The 27,665-nt window shown below is 40.6% G+C and overlaps 1 protein-coding gene across 2 annotated transcripts in view; it reads left to right on the top strand.

The window, feature by feature from the left end:
- Positions 1-24,174, top strand: part of TMPRSS11A (transmembrane serine protease 11A) — a 65,700-nt gene extending 41,526 nt beyond the window's left edge. Inside the window, exons 6-10 of one of the 2 annotated variants that reach the window (XM_053584726.1) lie at positions 954-992; positions 2,953-3,124; positions 12,825-13,084; positions 17,717-17,859; positions 22,000-24,174. In XM_053584726.1, the coding sequence (XP_053440701.1) occupies positions 954-992; positions 2,953-3,124; positions 12,825-13,084; positions 17,717-17,859; positions 22,000-22,161 (776 nt within the window). In that variant the 3' untranslated portion in view covers positions 22,162-24,174. The remainder of the gene's footprint in view (positions 1-953; positions 993-2,952; positions 3,125-12,824; positions 13,085-17,716; positions 17,860-21,999) is intronic. The other variant, XM_053585521.1, reaches the window with a different exon arrangement.
- The last annotated feature ends 3,491 nt before the right edge of the window (positions 24,175-27,665 follow it).

Raw genomic sequence — 27,665 nt, 5'->3', positions numbered from 1 at the left:
ATATGTGAAACTTAGTAAGTGTAGAATGTAAATGTCTTAACACAATAACTAAGAAAATGCCAGGAAGGCTATGTTAACTAGTCTGATGAAAATGTGTCAAACGGTCTATAAAACCAGTGTATGGTGCCCCACGATCTCATTAATGTAAACAGCTATAATTTAATAAAAATAAATAAATAAAATAAAAATAAAAAAAGAACTGTGTTTTAAAAGTATTTTACAAATAGTTTATGTGGGAGTTTTCAAACTTTTTTCACCCTATACCCTTTGAGCAAAAAAAGCCCTATGTGAACTCTCATGAAAACAGACAGGGGGGGTGGGTAGAGGGAGGGGAATCGGTGGGATCACACCTGTGGTGCATATTACAGGGGTATTTGCGAAACTTGGTAAATGTAGAATATAAATGTTTTGGCACAGTAACTGAGATAACGCCGGAAAGGCTATGTTAACCACTGTGATAAAAATGTGTCAAATGGTTTATGAAGTGAGTGTATGATGCCCCATAATCATATCATTGTATACAGTTATGATTTAATAAAAAAATTAAAAAAAAAAAAAAAAAAGAAAACAGACAGGATCCCAGCAGACCTCAGAAACCTATCTGCCTGCTTCTTTTTTCCCACTTTCCCATCTCCTGAAGTGAAATCCAAAGATTTACCCTGCCCAGCTGGAAAACCAAGGTTCTGTATTAATACAAACTATTTATGGGCTTTAATCATCCACTATCTATGCTCTGTTCACTTGCCGCTTGAGATATCATCTACCCAGTTAGTGGCTGCCCATGAGACTCACAGGCTGCACCTGTTTGTCAGGTCACACTGCCTTTCTTCTGGCCAGCCTACATGCCCAGGTGTCCAGACCATCTGTGCTCAGCACCCCGTGATGATTCCTGGTCATTGAGACCAACCAGGAGAATATCAAATTGTCAATCTTTGTTTTATTTTGTTTTTCAGCAATGAGCTCATCAACAGGGAAACTAACTGTCCAAGCATGTAAGTCTAGTCAGCTTTCATAAACAAGTTCAGTTTCCACATCAGAAAGGATATATTTAAATATTGACTTATAATTTCCCATCTATGTTCTGCATTTTCTTTGGGAAAGAATAATAATTGAACAATAGACTTAAATACTTTTTTCTAACTCTAAAACTTATCTTTTAGTCATGTTCAAGAAAAATGTTTACATGGTGAAAATTCTAAGACAATTTGAAGAAAGTATATATTTCTGGATTTCTGGTTTGGAATAAGTGGACTTGCTTTTCTAGTTTTCTAAGCTATTAAAAAATGTGCCTTCTGCTGAGAAAATAATAAGAAAGTGCTAATGTAAAATAGGTAAGCCTCATTATCTGTTACTGACCTAGACAATATGCTCAATGTATTCATCTTTGTAGCTAACACTAACTTACTTCAAATCACTTGGCCTGTAATTTGAGAGATTTTATAAAAGCAATGACAAATTTGAACAGTGGTGTTATGTATTTGCCTCTGTGTCTTGTAAACTGCTAAATAATTTTTATTAATTTATTCATTCAATTTTATTTTATTCATTCATTCAATTATTTTTTAACATCTACCAAGTATCATTAGATGTGCCATGAGCTGGTGGTGCCTTTGTGAATAAGACATGATCCCTGCCCTAAAAATAGAGTTTAAAGGTGGAAGAAGGCATAAATCGGGAAATGTTGAAATAGTAAGAAAATCGCTGTGACAGAGAAAGCACTCAGAGCTATGAGAGCCAGTCAGAGGTCAGCTGACCTGGTTTCAGAATCAGAAAATGACTCTTGAGACAGGGACCAGGAGGGGCTACCAGTCAAGTAACAGGTGGGGTGAGTGTCCCAAGGCAGGGTGAGTGGCATATCAACATGTCCTCAGGCAAGACAGAATGCCTTCTTGCAATTAAAAATGTCAGCATGGCTAGAACACAGAGTAGGCCCGGGGGAGTAGGCTGCAGGGGAAGGTCGGTCAGGGGTGGATGGGAAGCTGAGCTGACCTAAAAGTGAGAAGAAACGGTGGTCTAAACTTGAGTGATGGAGATTTCTAAAACAGCTGGCCACTGCTGCAGTGTAACCAATGCCAGTAAAATAATTGTTTTGGTGCCTAATTAATTGGAACAAAAATTGATCCTATCATATTATCTTTATTGGCCCTATGCTCTAAATAAGCTTAATTGTTAGCAAGAATCTTTAGTAGCAAAGTAATCTCCTGCTGATGCCCACAATAGAGCACATTGAATGTGATGCTTGTGGAAGAGCCAGAGAGACGGGTCATGACACATTAACTCATGCACACCTTTTTTGCTACTCATTCAAAAAATAAAAGGTTGGGGAGGGGGATTCTAACACATGAGCAGCACTTGTCTGGCTGGGGGAGCTGCTATTCTGGTGAGGACTTCATGTCCAGGTAACACTGCTGGTTCACCCAAAACTGGGAAACAATAATCTTAGGAGGCGCTCCCAAGACATCGAGATATTTGATAATGCAAGTCCTCAAGGCAGCTTTGACACTTTGTGAAGTGTCAGTCCTTCACAGCTTAGCATAGCTTTAGTAGGCAGTAGGTATGCACACCTACAAGGGGGGGGGGGTAAGCAACATGTAAACACCCCAGGAAATATGAGAATAAGCAGTGATGTCATACAGGCTGTTATAATGACAGATGCAAACACTGCATTGCAATATCCATTCAGGGTCTCCATATCAAAGATTAGAGAGACAGTTTTTTTTATTTGTTTTTTGGGTTTTTTTTTTTTTTTTTCAGTAGATTTGGGTGTACCCATGGTTTTTAGTTACATGGGTGAATTTCATAAAAGTGATGCCTGGGCCTTTACTGCACCTCTCACCTGAGCATGCACCTTGTGCCAACAGATAATTCTCCTCCTTTCCCCTCTCCTTGCTCACACTCACCCCTTTGAAAGGAAATGCAGTACTTACAGCTTAAAGACCCCATCTTTTTCAGGTTGTGGCAAACGAGTTGCTCCATTAACAGTCAACAGGATAATGTCTGGAGACATTGCAGCCAAGGCTGCCTGGCCCTGGCAGGCCTCCCTGCAGCGAGACAAGGTTCACCAGTGCGGCGCCACCCTCATCAGCAGCACATGGCTTGTTACTGCCGCGCACTGCTTCAAGAGGTGAGTTTAATTCAGACCCCACTATTGTCAAACAGCCCTAGGTTTTGTCATATTCTTGGTAATTATCAATGGCCCATATGTTACTAAAGTAAAGTAAGAAAAAAAATAATTTCAGGTTCTTCACTAAAATAACATTATGCTTGTGTGTGTATTTGAAACCTTGGTGAAGACAGAGGAAGTAATAATATTTCTCCTCATAGCAACTGATCAAGTCACCAGAGCATTAAATAAACTGTAAGAAAGCAGAGGTCATTCTAACACAAAATGTTTACTAATAATGTGTAAAATTAATCCTTTTCAAACAGTGTTCTCCACTTAATACTGGTGCCTATTTCTGCCAAACACTTGGGCCAGTCTCATGCTAATCAGAATGATCAAATTCATCATAAAGTGAAATTAAAATCTTCAATGAATGGAGGAATTTAATAACTGTGATGATAGAGAACTGCTCCCATCAAATTTAGAGCATTGACGTATAAAGTTGTGGTGGAATTAGACAGCTTATAACCAAAATGAGAAATTGCCAGCAGGGTAAGAATAGCCACTTCAAGAGAGATTCTTTTGAGTATCAAAAGATTCGCAGAGAGGTTGGGCCACTCAGAAGGTCTTATGCAGCAGAGCACCAGCTGACCACAGTGCTACAGCAGACAGACCCCAGAGTGAATGTTGCCAGACTGTGCTGTCATACAACTTTTTTCAGATGGACAAATAACACTTGTTTAATTCCTCATTAATTGTGAGCATTTTGTACATGATATTAAAAATATAAGATAAAATGACTTTTTCATACTTTTTTTCATTTTACTTTTCTAGATAATAACCAGTCAAATATTGTTATCACTATGACATTTAAAATTTTGGATTTCTGTCCAAGTAGATTAACTTCATGGCCTTCTTCTAGCACCACATGATTGTGGTGACAGCACAGATGCCCTACATAGCTCTACACAAGTAGAGACAGGGCTCAGTGGACAAAATGCGCCCCACCCAGCAGGAAAAACGGGTCAAATGTCTATGACCTTGGCAAGTTATTGGTCCTTATTATTTAAAAAAATAGAATAGAGTTTCTCATATGCCTTTTGATAAAATTATGACTTTTGTTATCATAATAAATTCTATCCACTTGAGAGTATTAGGAGTATAAATCTGCAAAGAGATTCTTAATGTTTTATAGGATGTATATTAAAAATCTATACAGATTCTTTTTTGTATGTATGTATGTGATAAAGTCTTATGCTGTTGCCCAGGCTAGAGTGCTATGGCATCAGCCTAGCTCACAGCAACCTCAAACTCTTGGGCTCAAGCAATCCTCCTGCATCAGGCTTTCAAGTAGCTGGGACTACAGACACCCACCACAACACCTGGCTAGTTTTTTTATTTTTAGTAGAGACAAGGTCTTGCTCTTGCTCAGGCTGGTCTCAAACTCCTGAGCTCCAGGGATTCACCCTCCTCGGCCTCCCAGAGTGCTGGGATTATAGGTGAGAGCCACCGATTCGGCCTTTATACCTATTCTTAATGTTCAAAAAAACATGAAAGTTCAATAGTATGATATACCAGCAATCCACAAATTCGCTATGGGTGTGCCTGTTAGTTTTGGACTAAATACTTCAAATTAATGGGGAACTTATTTGGCCAAAGATAGTCCGTACTTTAATGGATAGTTCTATTTTTGTAAATTATCTTTATAACATTGAACTCCAAATCTGCATTCTAATAATATCCACCACTGATTATTTGCTGTTTCATCTGGAATTTATTTCTTCATTCACATAAAAGTTATTCTTCAGTTTTTCTTTTTTAGACCAAACATAAAATGGGTGAAAAATCTCAAAACAATAAGAGAAAATAAATATCATTACTTCATTTCACACCACCAATTTTCAGATGCCCAACCATGATAGTTCCTTTCCTCCAAATATTCCAGATTTTGTCAGTGTCTTCCTTAAAATATGCTTTCAAGAGCTAAACACCAGAATGATAGTATAAATAGTGTCAAATATGACAAAGTAAAATAGGAAGACTTCTGGAAAAGATAAATAATGTAAAGGTAACAGGTAGCTTAGCAACTAACCAACTCTACCCAGAGCATGATGATTATGAAAGTCTTTTGAAATACTACTGATATTTTTGTGGCCAGCTGAAGGTGTCTAACCCCACTAGGTCCTAGGCTGATACTCCCAGACTTGTCAGATTATAGGGAGGTCATGCTTATCAAATTAGCTAATGATGATTTCCGTCTCGCTGTGCCCTATGGTCCTGGCTGTGCAGCACCAGGTCTGAGAACTGAGTATTTGGGCCACATAGACTTTCTGGTCTTCATGTGAGTGGACATACTTTTCCCTGTGTCCTGTGGAAAGATTCTGAAAGCCAAAAACTTTGAAGATTCTTAGAATCACTGTGGTGCTTGATTCAAAGGCAACACATTTCTGAAGAAACAGGCTTACAGGGACAAGCTTCTTCCTGCAGGATCTGTGTGTTGTTCAAAGCACAGTCAGAAAATATCAATAATGGTCACCAGCAAAGATGACCATGCTAGTAGAAGAATAGAAGAAATGACTTTAACTTGAATATAACTTGAAGACTCTTGGAGAATTGCAGAAGTTTCCTGAGAGAAGCCCGGAAAAGCCCTGGCTTTTCTGCTACCCAGGCCTTGACTAAACACCAAATTATAGACTCAATCAAGATTATAGTTTCAGTCAATGGAGCAAGATGGCAGCCGAGTAACAGCTTCCCTGCAACTGGGCATGGTGAGTCTGGGGAGATAAGACTCCAGGCATCTCTGGCTGGTGGGATCTGCCTATAATCATCCCTTTAAGGATACAGGGAGTCATCAAGGGACTTCTGAACCCCAAGAGAAGACAAAAACAGTGGAAAACTGGCAAGTGGTTGCGTGTGTCCAATAGACCTAATCCCGCTGGCAGCCGTTAAGTACAAGCAGCAGTGAGACTGCAAACCAGAAAGGCCTTAACTGTAAACTGTTTCGGTGTTTTTGAACTTGGCACACAGTTGAATTGCCTTTGGGGAGAGCTTGAGCAGGAGTGTGGAGAACTTTGGGCATTGTCTAGGGCCCCAGACTGAGCTGCTGAGCTGGATGGAGCTAATAGTTTTCGGCTGTGGGCCGCAGGGAGCCATTGTGAGAGAACTGCCCTGACAAGCTCCGCCCTCAGAGTCACAGAGAAAGGATCCGGCAGGGAGCTAGTAACCTAGCGACTGAATAGCCTAAAGGTGGGGACTGAGCTGCCTTACAGCCTTAACCCTCAGGGGCAGAGTTAGACCAGTTTTGGCACACTGGAGCCTTGGACTGTTGCCCTGGGTAGAGTGCCAGGGCGTCACAGCTCATAGCAACCTCAAACTCCTGGGCTTGGTGCTGCCTGGACCTCCATAAGAGCTGCACCACAACCCCCGACCCACGACCCATGCCCGCTGGGCCTCTGCATGCCCTGACCAGGAACTACAGAAGCCACGCAACCCTGCATCCTCCCTCCTGTACCCTCCCTGCCTCCACACTGGCCCACTCATCTGGCCAGGGACTCTGGTAGCTGCGTGCCCTCTGAAACCCTCCGTGCCTCGCACAGAGCCCTTCTCCTGGCCAGAGACTGCTGGAGCCTTGAGCTCTCTGTGCCAAAGTCACTGGGTGCCAGGCTCTTCCAGAACTGTGCGCACCACCTCCCGCCCTGTTGCTGGATCCAGGTGTGTCACACTCTGGAGCTGCTTCCACAACTAGAACTCCCTGGCTGGGGCAGCCCCAGAGGAACTACGCAGGGTCACTCCCTACAAAATCCAGCAACAATAGAGTGATCCCGCTGGGGTCTAATCTTGGAGAGACACCTCCCCAACTCTGAGGATGGCCAGAGGCAATGGTGAAAAACAATGATGAGGTGAAATCAACAGAAAAACTCTGGCAATATGAATAATCAGAGTAGATCAACTCCCCCAAGGATCAATGGGGCAGACACAGCACAAGATCCCATGCACAAACAAATAGCTGAGATGTCAGAAATCGAATTCAGAATCTGGATAGCAAATAAGATTGAATTAGAATTCCAAGCAGAAACCCAAAAGATATCTCAAGAATTCAAAGAATTCAAAGACCAAATGACCAAAGATTTTGACACATTGAGACAAGAAGTTGCAGCCCTCAAAGATCTGAGAAACACAGTAGAATCCCTCGGTAACAGAATGGAGCAAGCAGAAGAAAGGATTTATGACATTGAAGACAAAGCTCCCAAACTCTCAAAGAGGAAGAGAAATGGAGGGCAAAAACAGATCACTCTCTCAGAGAGCTCTGGGATAATTCAAAGAAAACCAATATTTGTCTTATAGGGATCCCCGAAAGCACAAAGTGGCTTCACAAGGCACAGAGTGTCTTCTCCATGAGATTATGAAGGAGAACTTTCCAGACATGCCAAGAGATTCTGTTAGCAGACAGTTTCAGAACTCCAGCATGACTCAACCCGAATAAGACATCCCCCAGACACATCATAACCAATTTCACCAAAGTTAATATGAAGGAGAAAATTCTGAAAGTAGCCAGATGAAAGAAAACCATCACCTACAAGGGCAAGAATATTAGAATAACTGCAGATCTCTCTGCTGAAACCTTTCAAGCTAGAAGAGGATGGTCATCAACTTTTAATCTCCTAAAACACAATAACTTTCAACCCAGGATCCTGTACCTAGCTAAACTGAGTGTCATTTATGATTGAGAAATTAAATACTTCAATGACATTCACATGTTGAAGAAATTTGCCATAACTAAACCAGCTGTCCAGGATAGTCTCAGCCCTATCCTCCATAAAGACCAGTGTAATCCTCCACCACAAAAGTAAACTCACCCAGAAATTTTTGATCAAATTCCAACTCCACAGTCGCAAAAGAATTAAAAATGTCATGCCCACTGGACTCACAAAAGGCTTATCAATATTCTCAATTAATGTGAATGGTTTAAATTGTCCTCTAAAGAGGCACAGGCTGGCTGACTGGATACAAAAACTCAAGCCAGATATCTGCTGCATACAAGAATCTCATCTTACATTAAAAAACAAATATAGACTCAAGGTGAAGGGATGGTCATCTATACTCCAGGCAAATGGAAAACAGAAAAAAGCAGGTGTTGCAATCCTATTCGCAGATGCAATAGGCTTTAAACCAACTGAAATATGGAAGGATGAGGATGGACATATTTGTTAAAGGTAATACTCAATATGATGAGATTTCAATTATTAATATTTATGCACCCAACCAGAACACACTTCAATTCATGAGAGAAACTTTAACAGACATGAGCAACTTGATTTCCTCCAGTTCCATAGTATTAGGAGATTTTAACACCCCTTTAGCAGTGCTGGATAGATCCTCCAAAAACAAGCTAAGCAAAGAAATTTTAGATGTAAACTTAACCATTCAACATCTGGACTTAACAGACATCTACAGAACATTTCATCCCAACAAAACTGAATACACATCCTTCTCATCAGCCCACGGAACATACTCCAAAATTGACCACATCCTAGGCCACAAATCTAACCTCAGCAAATTAAAAAAAAATAGAAATTATTCCTTGCATCTTGTCAGACCATCATGGAATAAAAGTTGAACTCAATAACAACAGGAACCTGCATACCCATACAAAAACATGGAAGCTAAACAACCTTATGCTGAGGGATACATGGGTTATAGACAAGATTAAGAAGGAAATCACCAATTTTTGGAACAAAACAACAATCAAGACACAAATTACCAGAACCTCTGGGATACTGCAAAGGCAGTCCTAAGAGGGAAATTTATAGCACTGCAAGCCTTCCTCAAGAAAACGGAAAGAGAGGAAGTTAATAACTTAATGGGACATCTCAAGCAACTGGAGAAGGAAGAACACTCCAACCCCAAACCCAGCAGAAGAAAAGAAATAACCAAAATCAGAACAGAATTCAACGAAATCAAAAACAAAAGAATTATACAACAGATCAATAAATCCAAAAGTTGGTTTTTTGAAAAGATCAATAAAATAGATCAACCTTTGGCCAACCTAACCAGGGAAAAAAGAGTAAAATCTCTAATTTCATCAATCAGAAATGGTAACGATGAATTAACAGACCCCTCAGAAATTAAAAAAATCCTGAACAAATACTAAAAGAAACTCTACTCTCAGAAATATAAAGATATGAAAGAAACCGACCAATACCTGGAAGTACACCACCTACCAAGACTTAGGCAGAATGAAGTGGAAATGTTGAACAGGCCTATATCAAGTTCTGAAATAGCATCAGCTATACAAAATCTCCCTAAAAAGAAAAGTCCAGGACCAGATGGCTTTACATCAGAATTCTACCAAACCTTTAAAGAAGAACTAGTACCTATATTATTAAACCTCTTCCAAAATATAGAAAAAGAAGGAAAACTACCCAACACATTCTAAGAAGCAAACATCACCTTGATCCCCAAACCAGGGAAAGACCCAACAAGAAAAGAAAATTATAGACCAATATCACTAATGAATATTGATGCTAAAATACTCAATAAGATCTGAACAAACAGAATCCAACAACACATCAAAAAATTATACACCACAACCAAGTGGGATCCATCCCAGGGTCTCAAGGCTGATTCAAATACATAAATCTATAAATGTAATTCAGCACATAAACAAACTAAAAAATAAGGACCATATGATTCTTTCAATTGATGCAGAAAAAGCTTTTGATAATATCCAGCATCCCTTCATGATCAGAACACTTAAGAAAATTGGTATAGAAGGGACACTTCTTAAACTAATAGAGGCCATCTACAGTAAACCCACAGCCAATATCGTATTGAATGGAGTCAAAATGAAATCATTTCCACTTAGATCAGGAACCAGACAAGGCTGCCCATTGTCTCCTTTGCTCTTTAACATTGTAATGGAAGTTTTAGCCATTGCAATCAGAGAAGAAAAGGCGATCAAGGGTATCCACATAGGGTCAGAAGAGATCAAACTTTCACTCTTCGCAGATGATATGATCGTATATCTGGAAAACACTAGGGATTCTACTACAAAACTTTTAGAAGTGATCAAGGAATGCAGCAATGTCTCAGGCTACAAAATCAACACCCATAAATCTGTAGCCTTTATATATACCAACAATAGCCAAGCTGAAAAAACAGTCAAGGACTCTATTCCTTTCACAGTAATGCCAAAGAAAATGAAATATTTGGGAATATACCTAACAAAGGACGTGAAAGATCTCTACAAAGAGAACTATGAAACTTTAAAAAAAGAAATAGCTGAAGATATTAACAAATGGAAAAACATACCATGCTCATGGCTGGGAAGAATCAACATTGTTAACATGTCTATACTACCCAAAGCAATATATAATTTAATGCAATTCCTATTAAAGCTCCATTGTCATATTTTAAAGATCTTGAAAAAATAATACTTTGTTTTATATGGAATCAGAAAAAAACTCAAATAGCAAAAACATTACTCAGCAATAAAAACACAGCAGGAGGAATCACTCTACCAGACCTGAGACTGTACTATAAATCATTAGTGATCAAAACAGCATGGTATTGGCACAAAAACAGAGAAGTAGATATCTGGAACAGAATAGAGAACTAAGAGATAAAACCAGCTACTTACCGTTATTTGATCTTTGACAAGCCAATTAAAAACATTCAGTGGGGAAAAGATTCCCTATTTAACAAATGGTGCTGGGTGAACTGGCTGGCAAGTTCAGAAGACTGAAACTGGACCCACACCTTTCACCATTAACTAAGATAGACTCTCACTGGATAAAAGATTTAAACTTAAGACATGAAACTATAAAAATACTTGAAGAAAGTACAGGGAAAACTCTTGAAGGAATCGGCCTGGGTGAATATTTTATGAGGAGGACTCCCCCAGGCAATTGAAGCAGTATCAAAAATACACTACTGGGACCTGATCAAACTAAAAAACTTCTGCACAGCCAAGAACATAGTAAGTAAAGCAAGCAGACAGCCCTCAGAATGGGAGAAAGTATTTGCAGGTTATACCTCCGATACAGGTCTAATAATCAGAATCCACAGAGAACTCAAACATATTAGTAAGAAAAGAACACGTGATCCCATCTCAGGGTGGGCAAGGGACTTGAAGAGAAACATCTCTAAGAAGACAGACACATGATCTACAAACACATGAAAAAAAGCTCATCATCCTTAATCATCAGAGAAATGCAAATCAAAACTACTTTGAGATATCACCTAACCCCAGTAAGAGTAGCCTACATAACAAAATCCCCAAACCAGAGGTATTGACGTGGATGTGGAGAAAAGGGCACACTTCTACACTGCTGGTGGGAATGCACACTAATACGTTCCTTCTGGAAGGATGTTTGGAGAATACTTAGAGACCTAAAAATAGACCCGCCATTTGATCCTATAATTCCTCTCCTAGGTATATACCCAGAAGACCAAAAATCACAATATAACAAAGACATCTGTACCAGAATGTTTATTGCAGCCCCATTCATAATTGCTAAGTCATGGAAGAAGCCCAAGTGCCCATCGACCCACGAATGGACTAGCAAATTGTGGTACATGTATACCGTGGAATATTACGCAGCCTTAAAGAAAGATGGAGACTTTACCTCTTTCATGTTTACATGGATAGAGCTGGAACATATTCTTCTTAGCAAAGTATCTCAGGAATGGAAGAAAAAGTATTCAATGTACTCAGCCCTACTATGAAGCTAAATTATAGCTTTCACATGAAGGCTATAACCCAACTATAGCACAAAACTATGGGGAAAGGGCCAAGGAAGGGGAAGGGAGGGGGGAGGTTTGGGTGGATGGAGGGTAATGGGTGGAGCCATACCTACGGTGCATCTTAGAATGGGTACAGGCGAAACTTACTAAAGGCAGAATACAAATGTCTACATACAATAAGTAAGAAAATGCCATGAAGGCTACGTTGAACAGTTTGATGAGACTATTTCAGATTGTATATGAAACCAGCACGTTGTACCCCTTGATTGCACTAATATACACAGCTATGATTTAACAATAAAAAAAGAAGAAGAATTAGCTAATGACATAAGGCTAAAAGAGAAATGGTGTGTTGGGCAAGAAAAACAGTAATTTTAAAAGGATTTTAATTTTCTTACAGTATGAGCAAGAAATAAATGATTAATTTTAGCATGTATAAACAAATTTAAGTATAATAGTCTAAAAGCAGAAATGTGCTTTAACATGTGAAGATTGTTTAGAAATTTTTGTCAGAAAATAGTTCACTTTGAGTGACTAAAGTTATATTATGATTGAGTCGTGTGTTGTATGGCACACAAAAACATGTGACAGCAAATAATGAACGCCACTCAGCAAGACCCACCACACATCCACACAAACACAGTGGGGGGACACTGATACACCAGGGTTGAGAAACCTTACTGAGCTGTTTGTACAGTCCTGCCAACTTGAGTACATGGTGACAAGTTTGTGAACTTAATTGTCATTCTTATGACAGCTCTGATGGTCATTCCAGAAAGAATTCTAATATTGCTTAAATGGTGGACTAGGCAATGGTGTTGGTGTATGACTTCTCAAGGGGAGTACTTGGAAAGTGACTGTGGTGATATTAGGCAGTGAGAGAGGTAGCACTTTTTTTAGGATGAGTTCTAAAACTTATTATAGACCCTCCACTCTGTGCAATTTATATATTCTGTTAATTTCTAACCTTTTCTAGTAACAGAAATCCACATGAATGGACTGTTAGTTTTGGAACAACAATTGACCCTCCCTTAATGAAAAGAAACATCAGAAGAATCATCTTGCACGAGAAGTATCACTCCCCAGGGAGGGAGCACGACATTGCCCTGGTGCAGTTCTCTCCCCGGGTCACCTTTTCAGATGACGTCCGCCGGATTTGTTTGCCAGAAGCCTCTGCATCCTTCCCACCAAATTCGACTGTCTACATCACGGGATTCGGAGCACTTTACTATGGTGGTGAGTATCTTAGAAGAGTAAACAGCCCTATTTAGGGCCGTGGAATTCAATCTTCATCAGCATTATCCTGCCAGCCATCTCCATACAATTTGGTTAAATTAGTTAGGACTCTTATTTGGCAAGTGACAGAAATTAACTCAAATTAACCAAAGCAGAAACAAAAACAAAATACAAAAAAAAAACAAAAAACAAAAAACCAAACCAGTGTAGCACTTGTAATTTGAAAGTCAAGAGGTGTGATAAGTCTGGCTGCAGACACAGCTAAATCCAGGAGCTTGCAGGAAGCCATCAGGTTCGGACTCTGTTTCTTGGCCCTGATTTTTCCTTTGCTGCCTACATTTGGAGGGACTCTAGCTCCACATAGTGGCAGAGGTGGCCACCAGCAGCCCAAGGTTTACACCACTCTCACCTGGTGGAATAAAGGGCATTTCTTTCTCTTTGCCAGAATCCACATTTGTTTCAGAAAAGGCTTCTAATCGCCCCCACTGTGTCTTGGTTCTGGTGCTGACCAGCCAACCCCAACAGCCTGTCATCTGCAGCGAAGTCTGCATCAGTGCTGAGCCTGAGTGACAATTGTGTAGAGAAGTCACCAAAGCGCTTTGCCCTCCCTGAAATGACTCCACTTGATACACTAACTTGATCTCCTGAGAAATAGGGACAATGTAGTTAACCAAGTGTTCAGCATCCTGGGCAGGAGTCTGGACTCCTTGGCATGGCCCCAGTCCACATGTAGACACCTGGAGGGGTTTTTTTTAGCGCAGGACTTGAGAAGATGATAAAGGGCTTTCTGACAATGACAAAGTCTAGTCACAGAATTCTATACAATTTACTTAAATACTAGAAACCATAAGCACAAAGCTTTTAATCTTCAGTCTCCACTAGGGAACTAGGAATAATCTTTCACTCATGTGGCCAGGAACAGGCTTTGGGGTCTCTGGATTTTCTCCAGATGTCCATATTGTTTTGTTTTATCTTATACAAGAAGAGACGTGAAATGCTGTCCCTAAGGTCACATTACCAGTCATAGGAAATATGACTCAGAGTTCATCAGCCCAGTGTACAGAGCTATAAGCCCTCACCTCTGTCACCCTCCTTCCTGAGACTGGGTTTGAGAGGGAGTCACAGGCTTCATCTGGCTTGGTGGGAAGAACCATTTTCTGTCAATGGTTTACAGTTAGCCCAGAAATATACCTGTTATCATATTTGTGGGTAGCAACAGGATCTGAAATTTGTAGACCCTGTACCCAACAGCAGTATAGACTTTCACTGCCCGGGGATCACTTGCCAAGACAGCTCATATCCTGGCCCATGAGACAAATCTTACTAAATTTAGAAGAACTGAAATTATACAAAGCATATTCTCTGAACATAATGGAATCAAATTAATAATAGAGAGATAATACAAAAATCTCCAAATTCTTAGAAATTAAAAAATACATCTTTAAATAAATATTAAATATCAAAAGAAAATTTTAAAAATACATTGAACTGAATAAAAGTGAAAATGTATATAAGTATATGCAAGATGTAGCTAAAATAATGTAAAAAGGGAAATTAATAGCAAATGCATACATTAGAAAAAACTTATCTCAAATCATTAAGTTCCCACCTCAAGAAACTAAAAAGGAAAGGAAAAATATATCTAAAACAAGCAGAAGATAGGAAATAAAGATAAAAGTAAACATGAATGAAGTTGAAAATAAGAAAATAGAGGAAATTAACAAATAAAAAACTGGTTCTTTGATAAAATCAATACTTTGTGAGAAATGTCATTAAGCATTTCCACAGTAGATAAGAGACATTTCAAAGATGTCCAGGATTTATGGGCTATGCTTTTCATAACTTGGAATACATTTTACCAACTAATTTGCTGAAGAAATTTGTGAATGAACCCTGTCATGTAAATATATAGTCAGTTTCACCTTCCTTCTTCCAGCAACTGGACATAATTTTTTGTTTGTTTTGAGACAGACAAAAACAAAGGCTACAGTGCCATGGCATCTGTCTAGCTCACAGCAACCTCAAACTCCTGGGTTCAGACAATCCTCTTGCCTCAGCTTCTAAAGCAGTGGTTCTCAACCTTTCTAATGCTGCAGCCCTTTAATATAGTTCCTGTGGGTCATGACCCACAGGTTGAGAACCACTGCTCTAAAATAACTGGGACAATAGGCACCTGCCACAACACCCAATTAATTTTTTGTATTTTTAATAGGGGGGGATCTCACTCTTGCTCAGCAGATTAGGAGCTCCTGAGCTCATGCAGTTCACCTGCCTCAGCCCCCCACAGTGCTGGGATTACGGATGTGAGCCTCTGCATCTATACCTGATAATGTAGTTGGCAAAAAAAATCCCAAACCAATTATATTTGAAGAACAAAAAACTTGAGTATTTCTATTTCATACTTATATTTTCTGAGCACTTTAAAAATGTATTTGCACATACTTTTCCAGAAATAAATCTTGAAATGTTCTTCTGAAGAAATTGATGTTGGTGTTTACCATATACTTTTTTTCAAATTTATTTACTTATATTTCAAATTCACATATAATTTTATATGTCATGTGCAACATAAAGTTTTAAAGTATATATACATGGTGGAATTTCAAGTCCAACTAATTAACAAATGCATTGTCTCACATACAGTTAGCACTTTTTTTTTTAAAGTTATTTATTTTTATTGTTAAATCATAGCTCTGTACATTAGTGCAATCAAGGGGTACAATGCGCTGGTTTCATATACAATCTGAAATATTCTCATCAAACTGTTCAACGTAGCCTTCATGGCATTTTCTTAGTTACTATATGTAGGCATTTGTATTCTGCATTTAGTAAGTTTCGCCTGTACCCATTCTAAGATGCACCGTAGGTATGGCCCCACCCATTACCCTCCCTCCACCCAAACCTCCCCCCTCCCTTCCCCTTCCTTGGCCCTTTCCCCATAGTCTTGTGCTATAGTTGGGTTATAGCCCTCATGTGAAAGCTATAATTTAGCTTCATAGTAGAGCTGAGTACATTGAATACTTTTTCTTCCATTCCTGAGATACTTTGCTAAGAAGAATACGTTCCAGCTCCATCCATGTAAACATGAAAGAGGTAAAGTCTCCATCTTTCTTTAAGGCTTCATAATATTCCATGGTATACATGTACCACAATTTGCTAGTCCATCCGTGGGTCGATGGACACTTGGGCTTCTTCCATGACATAGCAATTATGAATGGAGCTGCAATAAACATTCTGGTACAGATGTCTTTGTTATATTGTGATTTTTGGTCTTCTGTGTATAAACCTAGTAAAGGAATTATAGGATCGAATGGCAGGTCTATTTTTAGGTCTCTAAATATTCTCCAAACATCCTTCCAGAAGGAACGTATTAGTGTGCATTCCCACCAGCAGTGTAGAAGTGTGCCCTTTTCTCCACATCCAAGCAGTTAGCATTTTTGTGGTGAGAACACTTAACATCCACTCCCATCATTTGTCCTGAATACATTGTATCACCACTGCAGTCCCAATTGGCTGCATTGTTGAGGGTGGGAGGAGTTGGGAAGATAATGGTTTATAAATGTGTATTTACTGTTAAACAGGAGAAGTAAGTTCAAGAAATCTATTATTCAGCATGGTGACATGTTAATGATTATTTAATGTATCCCTGTATTAGTTTTTTTTTTTTAATTGTTGGGGATTCATTGAGGGTACAAAAGAACCATTTGCATTTGTTAGATAAAGTCCCTCTTATAATTGTGCCCCACCCCCCCATTAGTTTTCTACTACTGCATAACAAATTGCCACATACTTAGCTTTGAAAAGGATTCATTTCATTTCTATAGCCTTGTAGTTTTCATGAGTGGGAAGTTCAGATGCAGCTCAGCTGGATCCTCTTTTCAGATCTCACAAAACTGCAAGAGGTACCAATATGGTTGAGTCTCCCCTGTGGCTCAGGGCTCTCTCCCGGGTTGCTGACAGGGTTCTGTTTCTCGCCACTGTAGAAGTCATGGCTCCCTATTTCTTTAATACCACCAGGAAAGTGTCTCTGAATTCAAGAAATGCTAGAGCCCTTTTTATCTTCCTTTTGATGAACTCACACTTACTTTACTTTGCCATGTAATATAACCTAATCATTAAGACACACATAGTTGCAGGTTCCACCCCCACTTGGGAGGAGAGGGACCACACAGGAATCTTGGGACCTTCCCAGATTCTTCCAAACACAGCATCATGGTTCCCCAGCCCATGTCTGCTTCAGTAGAAGGAACCCCTGAGTACTTGTGCCATCTTAGTTTCTACCTAGTTTGCCTTCCACAGTTGGTGTGTACAGCTCAGGCCCCAGCTCACCGTCTGCAGCCACCAACTTCTAACACTTAAGTGAAATCATTCTCTTTGACACCATTATGCACGTGAAAGCTTTTCATTACAATGTAAAGGAGGCAATAAATGATGTACATAGTATAACAGTTACCTTGTCCAGCCAAGGGAGAAAACTATCTAGGCATACAAAGTTATGGGAACAACCTGGAATCTGCAGATAAAATGTTATAAAAAAATGAAATGCCTTCTTAAAATATGTCAACTGATTGTTTTTAAAGTAAAAGTACAAAGTGCCAATTGTAAATACCTAAATTATTTTTTTTCTTTAAGGAGAATCCCAAAATGATCTCCGAGAAGCCAAACTGAAAATGATAAGTAACGATGTGTGCAAGCAGCCACAGGTTTACGGCAATGACATAAAACTCGGCATGTTTTGTGCTGGATATCTGGAAGGAATTTATGATGCCTGCAGGGTAGGTCAGGGGGTTGCTTTGATATCAATAACTCAAAAATTTCTCATCCAACTCAGGAAATATTTTACATCTTTACATTAGTCTGAAATATAGATATCATGTCAGCCTAAAAAAGTTCAAAATGCAAATTTTACAGCACAAACTTATTTTTATTGTTTTATTAAGAAAAATGAAATAAGTTTCTCTGATGCCATAAAACAAACCAAAAAAAAATAAAATCTCTTAATAACCAGAAATTCAAAGATTAATAAAGCAGAGTTTCTTTCTGCAAGGGTTCCCATTCTAGAAAGGAAATGATCATGAACAATGAAGTGAGGTGTGATGTTACAAATGACATAATGGACTGCAGAAATTTTCTCCTGGAAGAGAACATTTTGGAACAAGTCTCAGAAAGTTAATATTTAAATGAGGCCTGGAAAATAAGTAGCACTTACCTAATTATAGGGTAAGGAAAGAAAACTATAGAAAAGAAAAGAGGCAAGGCCAAAATATAAAGCTATAAAATTATAATTCATGTTTTAAGGGACCCTGAGCAATCTGTTGGGTCTCAGCAGAGGGAGCGTGCATGACAGAGCCAGTCCATGGTGAGGACATGGGTCCAGCCATACCGTGCGCCCTCCTTTTTCCTTGCATACCCATCTGGCAGGCATATTTCCCAACAAAGGCATTAGTGTGTTTCTTCCTGTGGGCATTTTCTTTTGAACATTGAAAATGTTCTTGAGAACTTGAGATTCTTGAGAACTCTGTGCAAGGAGGGAACTCTGAATGGTGAAGTGATGGAATATGACTGAAAGCCCTGCCCAGAGTCCCACAGACCACAAGGCACCAGCAACTTCTATCAAAGAAGAGGCAAGGGGAGGAGGCTGGACCCAAGCAGGGTCACTTCACCTCTGGCCTCAGCAGCCAAGAAAGTGGAGAGAGGCAGCCAGGATGTAGGGCACCAGCCAGAGGGCACCACCCTGGGAGGACAGGTAGAAAGTGGTGACAGAGGTCTAGGCGCAGACAGGATGGTATCCCCATGAACATGGAAATCATGGCCTCAGAAGGGCCTAGTGGTCACAGAGAGGCATCACTGGACTGGGGACAAGGTAAGTACAAGTGAGTTGGAGGACAGGGCTCTAGTAATAGAAAAACACGTTATTGAGGAAACGGCTCTGCAGCATGAGGACCCAAGGCGGGATGCCATGACTGGAACTGTGGTAAGTGGTAAGTTTCATCCAAAACACAACCAGAAGTCCAAGCATCAATCAAATGCTGGTCTGGGACTCAGTGAATCCCCTGCCATGCCCACAAAGTTGGTCCCTAGCAGGCTTTGGGAGGAAGGAAGGAAGAGCAAGAGCCCCTAATTTTTCCAACCAGAGATCTAGCCAGGCCAGATTCCCACATATGATGAAGGGCCTACTTCTGAGACGAGGCTTCGGCATCCTGCTCTGTATTTATGATCCCTCTGCTGTCTCTGGCTCAGTCAAGTAACCACCGCACAGGCAGTCTGGAAATCACTTCAGAAAGCAGCAGGTGGGTGTTGGCAATACTTCTCGGGGGGTGGGGGGGAGGGCATAATTTAAACTCAGAGACTATGTGATATAGGAAAATTAGTCCAGAATTGTCCCTAAAAAAAAAATTGTCCCATTTTTTTCTTTCATTCTAAAAAAAACTCTTCATTTACTCTCTCAAAAAACATGTAAATTCCCTACTGTGGGCCATACCTCGTGCAGAGAATGGACATATGGTCAAAAACCTTTATAGAACCTGCTTTCAAGGAACAGCTGTCTGGTGGACCAGATACACATTAATCAAAAAGTCATACCCATAAAAGAAAGGCAATTGAAAAAGAAAGCTTGGGAGAAAAAGGTCGTGGTCCATGAGTATGTGCAAGAAGTGGATGTGACCAGCTGGGCAGCAAGAGCTGAGTTGGCAGCCAGCAAAGGGGTGGGGACCAAGCAAGAGATGCAAAACGTGAAGCAGGAGACCTCCTCTGGCTCTGAAGGAGGAGCCCCCAGCCCACACGGACTTTCCTGAGAGTGACTCTGTAAGACAGGAGACAGTGGGACATGCTTTCAAGTTTCAGAGGGAAAATGATTTCAACTTAGGTTTCTGCTCAGGCAGACCAGCAATCAAACATGAGGGTAGAATTAAGAATTTTAGGAAAGTGATTACCCGAAAAATGTTCTTCCTCCTAGGAAACCACCTGAGAGGGTAGCTCAGCAAAATGAGGGAGTAAATCAAGAAAGTGGAAGACACAAGACCCCAAACATTCTGAACCCAACACAAAAGAATGGTGACAAATAGTCCCAGGACCACAGCTCTGCACGGGTTTAATGTAACCAGCCCAAGACAGAGCAGAAGAAAGGACAGGAAGGGGGAGAAAGAGAGAGAGAGGGAGATGTGTATAAGTGTGTATTGTGTGTGTACATGTGTACGTGTGGGTATGTGTGTATTTGTGTTTGTGTGTGTGTATGGGTATATGTGTGTATATTTGTATATGTACATAGGTGTGCATTGTACATGTACATGTGTATGTGTGTAGGTGTATATATGTATATTTGTGTATGTGTATATGTGTATGTATATTTCTATGTATGTGTGTGTACATACATGTGCACATGTGTATATGGGTGTATGTATGTATTTGTATGTGTATATGAGTGAATATGTGTGTATGTGTGCATATGTGCAAATGTGTGTATTTGTGTGTATATATGTATTTATGTGTATATGTGTGCATGTGTTTGTGTGTATATGCATGCATATGTGTATGTGTGTATATATATGCAGTTGTATGTGTATATGTATGTATATGTGTGCGTATATTTGTATATGTGTGTATATATGTGTTTGTATGTATATGTGTGCATATATATGTATGTGTATATGTGTTTATGTGTATATGTGTCAATATGTATGTGTATATGTCTTTGTGTTTTTGTATGTGTGTGTGTGTGGAGATGGACATCGTCAGAGGGAGTGAAAGAGCTGCCAAGTCATCTGAGATACTCAAAACTCAGTAGAAATTACTGTTAGGTCTTTTGGAGCATTCAGCATTTACCACAGGTACATGGAAAATTAGCTAAATGCAGGATAAATTCACACCCCCTGGGCACAGTGCACACTGGGTGACAAGCAGTCTTATAACTTTGACTCAAACTGTAGGTAAGGAATTCACATAACCAAAACATCTGTAGTTCTGACATATTCTGAAATTTAAAAAAGAAAACTAACCAAATGTGAAAGTGTGTAATTCTAAGAAATCAGAGTCTGCCAAAGAAATACATGCTTTATCAAAATATCCTAAGCAAAAACAGAATATGTTACTTGACTCCTCAATAAAAAACATTTGAAGGCTTGCACCTGTAGCTCAAGCGGGTAAGGCACCAGCCACATACACCAGAGCTGGTGGGTTTAAATCCAGCCTGGGCCTGCCAAACAACAACTATAACGAAAAAATAGCCTGGTGTTGTGCAGGATGCCTGTAGTCCCAGCTACTTGGGAGGCTGAGACAGAAGGATTGCTTAAGCCCAAGAGTTTGAGGTTGCTGTGAGCAGTGACACCATGGCACTCTACCCAGGGCAATAGCTTGAAACTGTCTCAAAAAAAAAAAAAAAAGGAAAAGAAAAAAGAAAAATTTCCAAACTGATACTAATGTAAACATTGGCTGTTAATTTAACCAAAAAGGGAGATGCTATCAAGTAGAGAAGGTGAAAGAAAGTTGCAGAGTTTACACAGCAGCTGACTCTCCATCTGTGTGACTGAAAGTCAGTACAGGCTGCCTGAATCCAGAAACAGCAGTTTAAGCACACAATTCAGTGACAAGGAGCCAGAAGCTCTGAGAAGTCACTGAGCAAGTGTGGAGTCGCTGCCTCTGGAGCAGTGAGGGGCATAGTACTGCTTTTTAAGACTCTTCATATTCTTTTCCTTTAACTCAAAGTTTGCTTTCTCTAACAAAAATAGAATTTAATCTAAAATGTGAAAATTGAACCTTGAAGTTCTTTGTAATTTTGAAATCCATGTTTCAATTGATTATTCTTTAGTGGTAATCTGTACATGTATTATCTAGTAATGAAATACATGCTTCATCAAAATATCCTAAATAAAAGCCTTGATGCTGAGCTTAGCTAGCTTTTCTTTCTTTTTTGTTTTCAGGGTGATTCTGGGGGACCATTAGTTGCAAAGGACCTTAAAGACACGTGGTATCTCATCGGCATTGTGAGCTGGGGTGACAACTGTGGTCAAAAAAACAAGCCTGGAGTGTACACACAAGTGACGTATTACCGGGAGTGGATCACTTCCAAAATAGGCCTCTAAGTCTCCATGAGTGCTGGACAGGGGGCTGTGTTCAGGTCACAGGCCTGAGAGTACAAATGTTCAGTGGATGTGGAGCCGTTAAGTGAGGTGGAATGACCCAGCTTGGGCCACAAAACCCATGACACAATTTACTTTAGAATCATTTTAGTCAACAAGTAATCCATAACTAGTGTATAAGGGAATTTTATTCATAAAGTAATGGACCAGTTTAGCCTGGCTTGAAAAATACCAGCTCTTTAAAGCATGAAAGTTATCACTTGAGGCCAGGAGTTTAAGACTAGCCTGGGCAACATAATAAGAGCCCATCTCTATGAAAAATTTTTAAAACTAGTGGGGCATTGTGGCACAGCCTGTGGTTCCCTGTAGTGAGCTGTGACCAGGCCCCTGCATGCCAGCCAGGGTGACAGAGCAAGACTATACTCTAAAACAAAATAATAATAAGTAAGTAAAAATAGATTAAGATCACAAACTTGAAGTATAAATGAGATGCAACACAGATTTTTGAAGAGAGTCCATGATAGGTCAGAGTACCTTTGTCAGGGTGTCCCTATAAGTGATTCTGAAATCTCAATTCAGGAAGCCCTTAACTGACTCCTTATTGTTCTTCTGGAGTTCATAATTTTTTTTTTCTTTTTCTTTATTATTCCTCATTTTCTTTTCTTAGTTTTTTTTTTTTTCTTTGAGCAGAGTCTCACTTTGCTGCCCTTGGTAGAGTGCCATGGCGTCATGGCTCACAGCAACCTCAAATTCTTGGTCTCAAATTATTCTCTTGCCTCAGTCTCCCAAGTAGCTGGGACTACAGGCACTCACCACAATGCCTGGCTATTTTTTTTTTTTTTTTAGAGATGGCACCCTCCTCGGTCTCCCAAAGTGCTAGGATTACAGGCATGAGCCACCACACCCAGCCCTATTCCTCATTTTCTAAAAAGCTTTTTTTTTAAGACAGAGTCTTACTTAGTCATCCTCGGTAGAGTACTATGGCATCATAGCTCACAGCAACCTCAAACTCTTGGGCTCAAGCAATTCTTTTACCTAAGATTCCAGAGTATTTAAGACTTATAGGTGCCTGCCACAATGCCCAGCTATTTTTAGAGACAGGGTCTTGCTCTTGCTTAGACTGGTCTCAAACTCCTAAGCTCAAGCAATCCACCCATCTCTGCCTCCCAGAATACTGGGATTACAGGTGTGAGCTACCATGCCCAACCTCTAAAAAGTTTTTCCTCCATAAGAAATAAATTTGCTACTTCTAAACCCATTCGAAAGACACTCATAAAATAAAGTAATGCAGGAAATAAAGTCTGGCAGTAAATCAAGCCAGAGACCGTCTAAATTTTCTTCAGTTGCAAAACCTCTTTAATATTTTGGTGATTTTTTTAGCATGTATACATGCACACATTCCCTAACCCTAAAGATCTACTTAGAAAAATTCTGATTAATGAATTGTATTTATTTATAGTAACTAGTTAATCAAAAATGTATTTTTGTTATGAAATTTAGGGGGAAGGTGATGGTAACTTCCTGAGTAGTCACAAAACAAGGACCCAAGAATTTGGTAGTTTATAGGTGCATTTACCATGACAAGACACAGTGGAACCTTAAATGCTCATTACTGAGTGACGTCAGTCAGTCTAAGGAACCTTAAATGCGCTTTACTGAGTGAACTCAGTCAGTCTGAAGAGCCTCATTTGTTGTCAGGGTTTGTGGGGATGAGCCTACAGATGAGAATTTAGGGATATAAAGCCCCGTGCTGCACTGTGACCGTGAAGGAGCGTCATGATATACTGGAGGGTGAGCAACACCAAGAGTGACCACATGTCGCCCATGAACTGAGGGTGACAGTGTGTGCCCTGCATATTCACTGGCTGTGACACATGTACCCCTGGTTCTGGGTGCCAATTGTGGGGAGGGCTGTGCATGTATGGTGGGCGGTAAGGGGACATATGGGGACTCTGCACTTTCCACTGAACTTTTCTCTGAATATAAATTGTTCTAAAAAATAAAACCTGCTTTAAAAATGCTACCAGAGCCTCAGAGACCTTTGGCAATGGCGGGATTTGGATAGCAGGAGCAGAGAGTTCTGGGCAGCGGCATTCAGTGAGTTACAAAAGGGAATTAATTTTCCTGTGGCTGAATTGTGTTGTTGGTAGAAAATATAAAATCAGAAATATCTTAATTATCAAGCTGAAACTCTCTTTATCAATAGATATAAGCAGAGAACAGGAACCAAATGTATTTTTCTTAACTAATTGAATCATGGAATATCATGTGTTTTAAAACTCTGTGGAAATGGACGGCAACACTGTGGTCAGGGCCAGAGCCTGCGCTGACATCTGATGGTTCTGTGGGGTGCTGGAGGCCTCCAGGCCAGGGCCACATCAGTGTTAGTGGAGGAAGTCTAAGACAGGTAGGCTCAGGAGCCCAAAAAGAAACAACACAACAGCAAAACAGCAGCTTCTCAGATCACCTTGATCTGTCCTTAGCCTTAAAGTAAGTGTTAGGGGCCTGAGCTATGGATGACATTGCACAGCACTGAAGTTCTGGGACTCTGCACAGCCACTGAGCACTCTGCGTTCGCTTTGCATAGATCAACAAGGGCCACAGCATAGCACAGCACAAGAAAGTACTGGTTTTGATGCAGGACAAGGCAGCACCATGACCTGCAGCCTTCGCCCTGGAGGTGTTGATGCGCCTACAGATGGAGGAACCAGCTTGCTGGAAGGGCCGGATACCCCAGGGGAGACACTGGGGCCTTATTGTCTCCTCCATGTGGACTTCTGACTGGTGGATTTTCTGACTTCTGACTTCTGACTGGTGGATTTTCTGTCAGTTTCCAAGGCCTGAGTTCATTGGACAGCTAGCTGTAACTGACAGGACTCACGCCCTAGCAGAACAACCCCCCTGCCGCTATATAAACCCCTGAGCAGAGAGCTCGCAAACTGGCCTCAAGGAAGAAGCAGGAAAGCTTGTTCCCCTCCTGTGTTCTCACTGCCGGGGGGGGGGTTTAGTTTTGTAGTTGTAATTTTTGTTCTTCTGAATAGATCCTGACTTACCACTGATCCTGTGGTCCGTGGATTCATTCTTCCTATCCCCGAGACCAAGAACCTGAGATTCGGTATTCAGTTTGAGCACCTCCCTGACTGAGCGACCTGGCCACTGCTCTAACAGAGTGGACTCTGCTAAATCCTGGGCCTCCCAGGGACACCTCTGCAGGGTTATTATCATAGGAATTCTCCAGTTACCCTTGAGGGACCTTGGCATTATTTGGGGACCTGGCATTATTTGACCTGAAACCTGGCATTATTTGGGAATTCCTATTATCATAGGAATTCTCCAGCTACCCTTGAGGGACCTTGGCATTATTTGGGGACCTGGCATTATTTGACCTGAAACCCTCCAGTTAGATGCCCCAGAGAGAATCATGTCTTACCCACCCTGGTAACTGGTGTCCAGTGTGGGGAGAGCTGCTGGCTCTGCTCACAGGAAGCCAAGACACCGCACCCAGTGGCAGCAACTGCAGTAGCACAGCCCATGGAATTTTAGTCTTACAGCTCCACAGCACAGGGGCACTCAGAGGATCACTTCTATGCCCTAAAAGTGTGCTTGGCACTGTCTGAGCAGGTGCCTCACCTCCAAGGGAGCCTCTCCTGGATGAGCAGGCACAGGTAGTGTGTCCCTGAAAACAGACCACTGCTGACACTGGAGAATCAATTTCCAAAGCACCAGGTGGGTGGGCTCAGAGTTACCTCTGGAGTTAAAGAGGAAACCTCTTTACCATGCCAAGCTTTTCTTTTCATAACGGCCAACAAACAATAGTATGAAATGGATCACTGAGGAACTTTAAACGTTTTTGACCAACTTAGATGGCTCCCACTTGCCAAAGTTACCAATTATCCTAATGGAACCAAGTCCCAGATGGGAAGATGATCTGCGGCCTGGTCAGGATTCTTCTTGAAGCTGTGGTCAAAGCAGCTACACGGCCTGGCTCTTCGCCCCATATGCAGGGCCCAGTGCAAGTTCGCGGCTGTGTCACAGACATTCACAGCTCTTTTGTTTTTACCAGAGTCTGATAGGCAGCTGGGAGCCAGCCTGGAGCCGCCTCTAGGTGAACACTAGTGCCAATGGCTGCCACAGCCACTCCCTTTCTTCTACTGCCTCTGAAGGCAGTGAAGTATTTCTAGGGCAAAAGCAGAAACATTACTTCTGGCTTTTCATGAAACTACTCTAAAGACAGCCTGACCCTCATACTGTCCACAACACCCTGTGTGGACTTCCTCCTGAGTACACCACCACCTCCTATTTAACTCAGATTCCTTATTTACTTCTCATTTATAATATTCCATGAAAAATCAGATCAACATATTATAGCCTAGGAAAAATAATAGGAAAAGCACAAACTGAACTCAGGGTAACCTGGGTAGGTTTTTGTTCTATGGCCATGGACTATCCCTTAATCCCAGATGATTATCATAGTATTAAATGTTCTTGTTCAAAAGCTTCAGAAACAAATAAGGATGAATCAGTGGCAATGCACTGATATCACTGAGAAAACAACTCAAGTTCACGGTATCAACAGTGAATGAAGGTTGTTGTCTTTGTGTGGGAAGGAAGCTGTGATATTCTTTCCTGGTTCCAAATGACTTCAAACCCTGTACCAGCCCTGCTTTACAGTCTGTGCCTCATAATTCCATAAAGGAGTGAAACGCTGACAAAAAACCTGAACGTGGGCATTGATGCTCATCTGAACCAGTCCAATTATAAGTTGAAATGATCTTTTAAGGTATTTTTAAAAGAGGACATTGCCCAAGTACACATTTAGTGGATGGTGGGCAGCATGCCAGAGAGGTGAGCAGTACAAAGTTAGCAGAATGAGTCCATAGCACCAAAGGCGGGGCCGGGGCTGGTTACTTGAACTTTGTCTGTTAATGTAATTTTATGTGTCAACTCAACACAGCAGGCCATGATGCCCAGAGGGTCAAACATCATTCCGGATGATTCTGTGAGAGTGGTTTTGGCTGAGATGAACATATAAATTGGTGGGTTTGGGGTAAAGCAAATTGCCTTCCATAACATGGGTGAATGTCATCCAGTCAGTTGAAGGCCTGGCTAGCACCCCTGGATAGCACCCCTACCCAGAGGAGAGAGGCACCTGCTGTCGGGGCCTTCTGACTTCAATTCTTAAGCATTCTTCTGGGGTCTCCAGTCTGCTGGTGTACTCTGCAGATTTTGAACTTGTAGCCTTACAATTGCACAAGCTAGTTTTTTTTTCATTCTTCACTTTTTTTTATTAAGTCATATACACATAGATCATGAATACATTTATGCATATGTGAGGTATAATGTGTTGTTTTTTTATACAATTTGGAGTGCTTACATCAAACTAATTAATATAGCTTTCTCCTCATTACTTTATTATTGTGTTAAGACATTTATGTTCTATACTTGATAAATTTGATTTGTACCCTTGCAATATGCTCCATAGGTGTGGTCCCACCATTTGCCCTCCC

The sequence above is a fragment of the Nycticebus coucang genome, chromosome 1, assembly GCF_027406575.1.
Source record: "Nycticebus coucang isolate mNycCou1 chromosome 1, mNycCou1.pri, whole genome shotgun sequence".
Taxonomy (NCBI): Eukaryota; Metazoa; Chordata; class Mammalia; order Primates; family Lorisidae; genus Nycticebus; species Nycticebus coucang.
The sequence above is the reverse complement of the archived record's forward strand: the minus strand, read 5'-3'. Positions and strand labels throughout refer to the sequence as shown.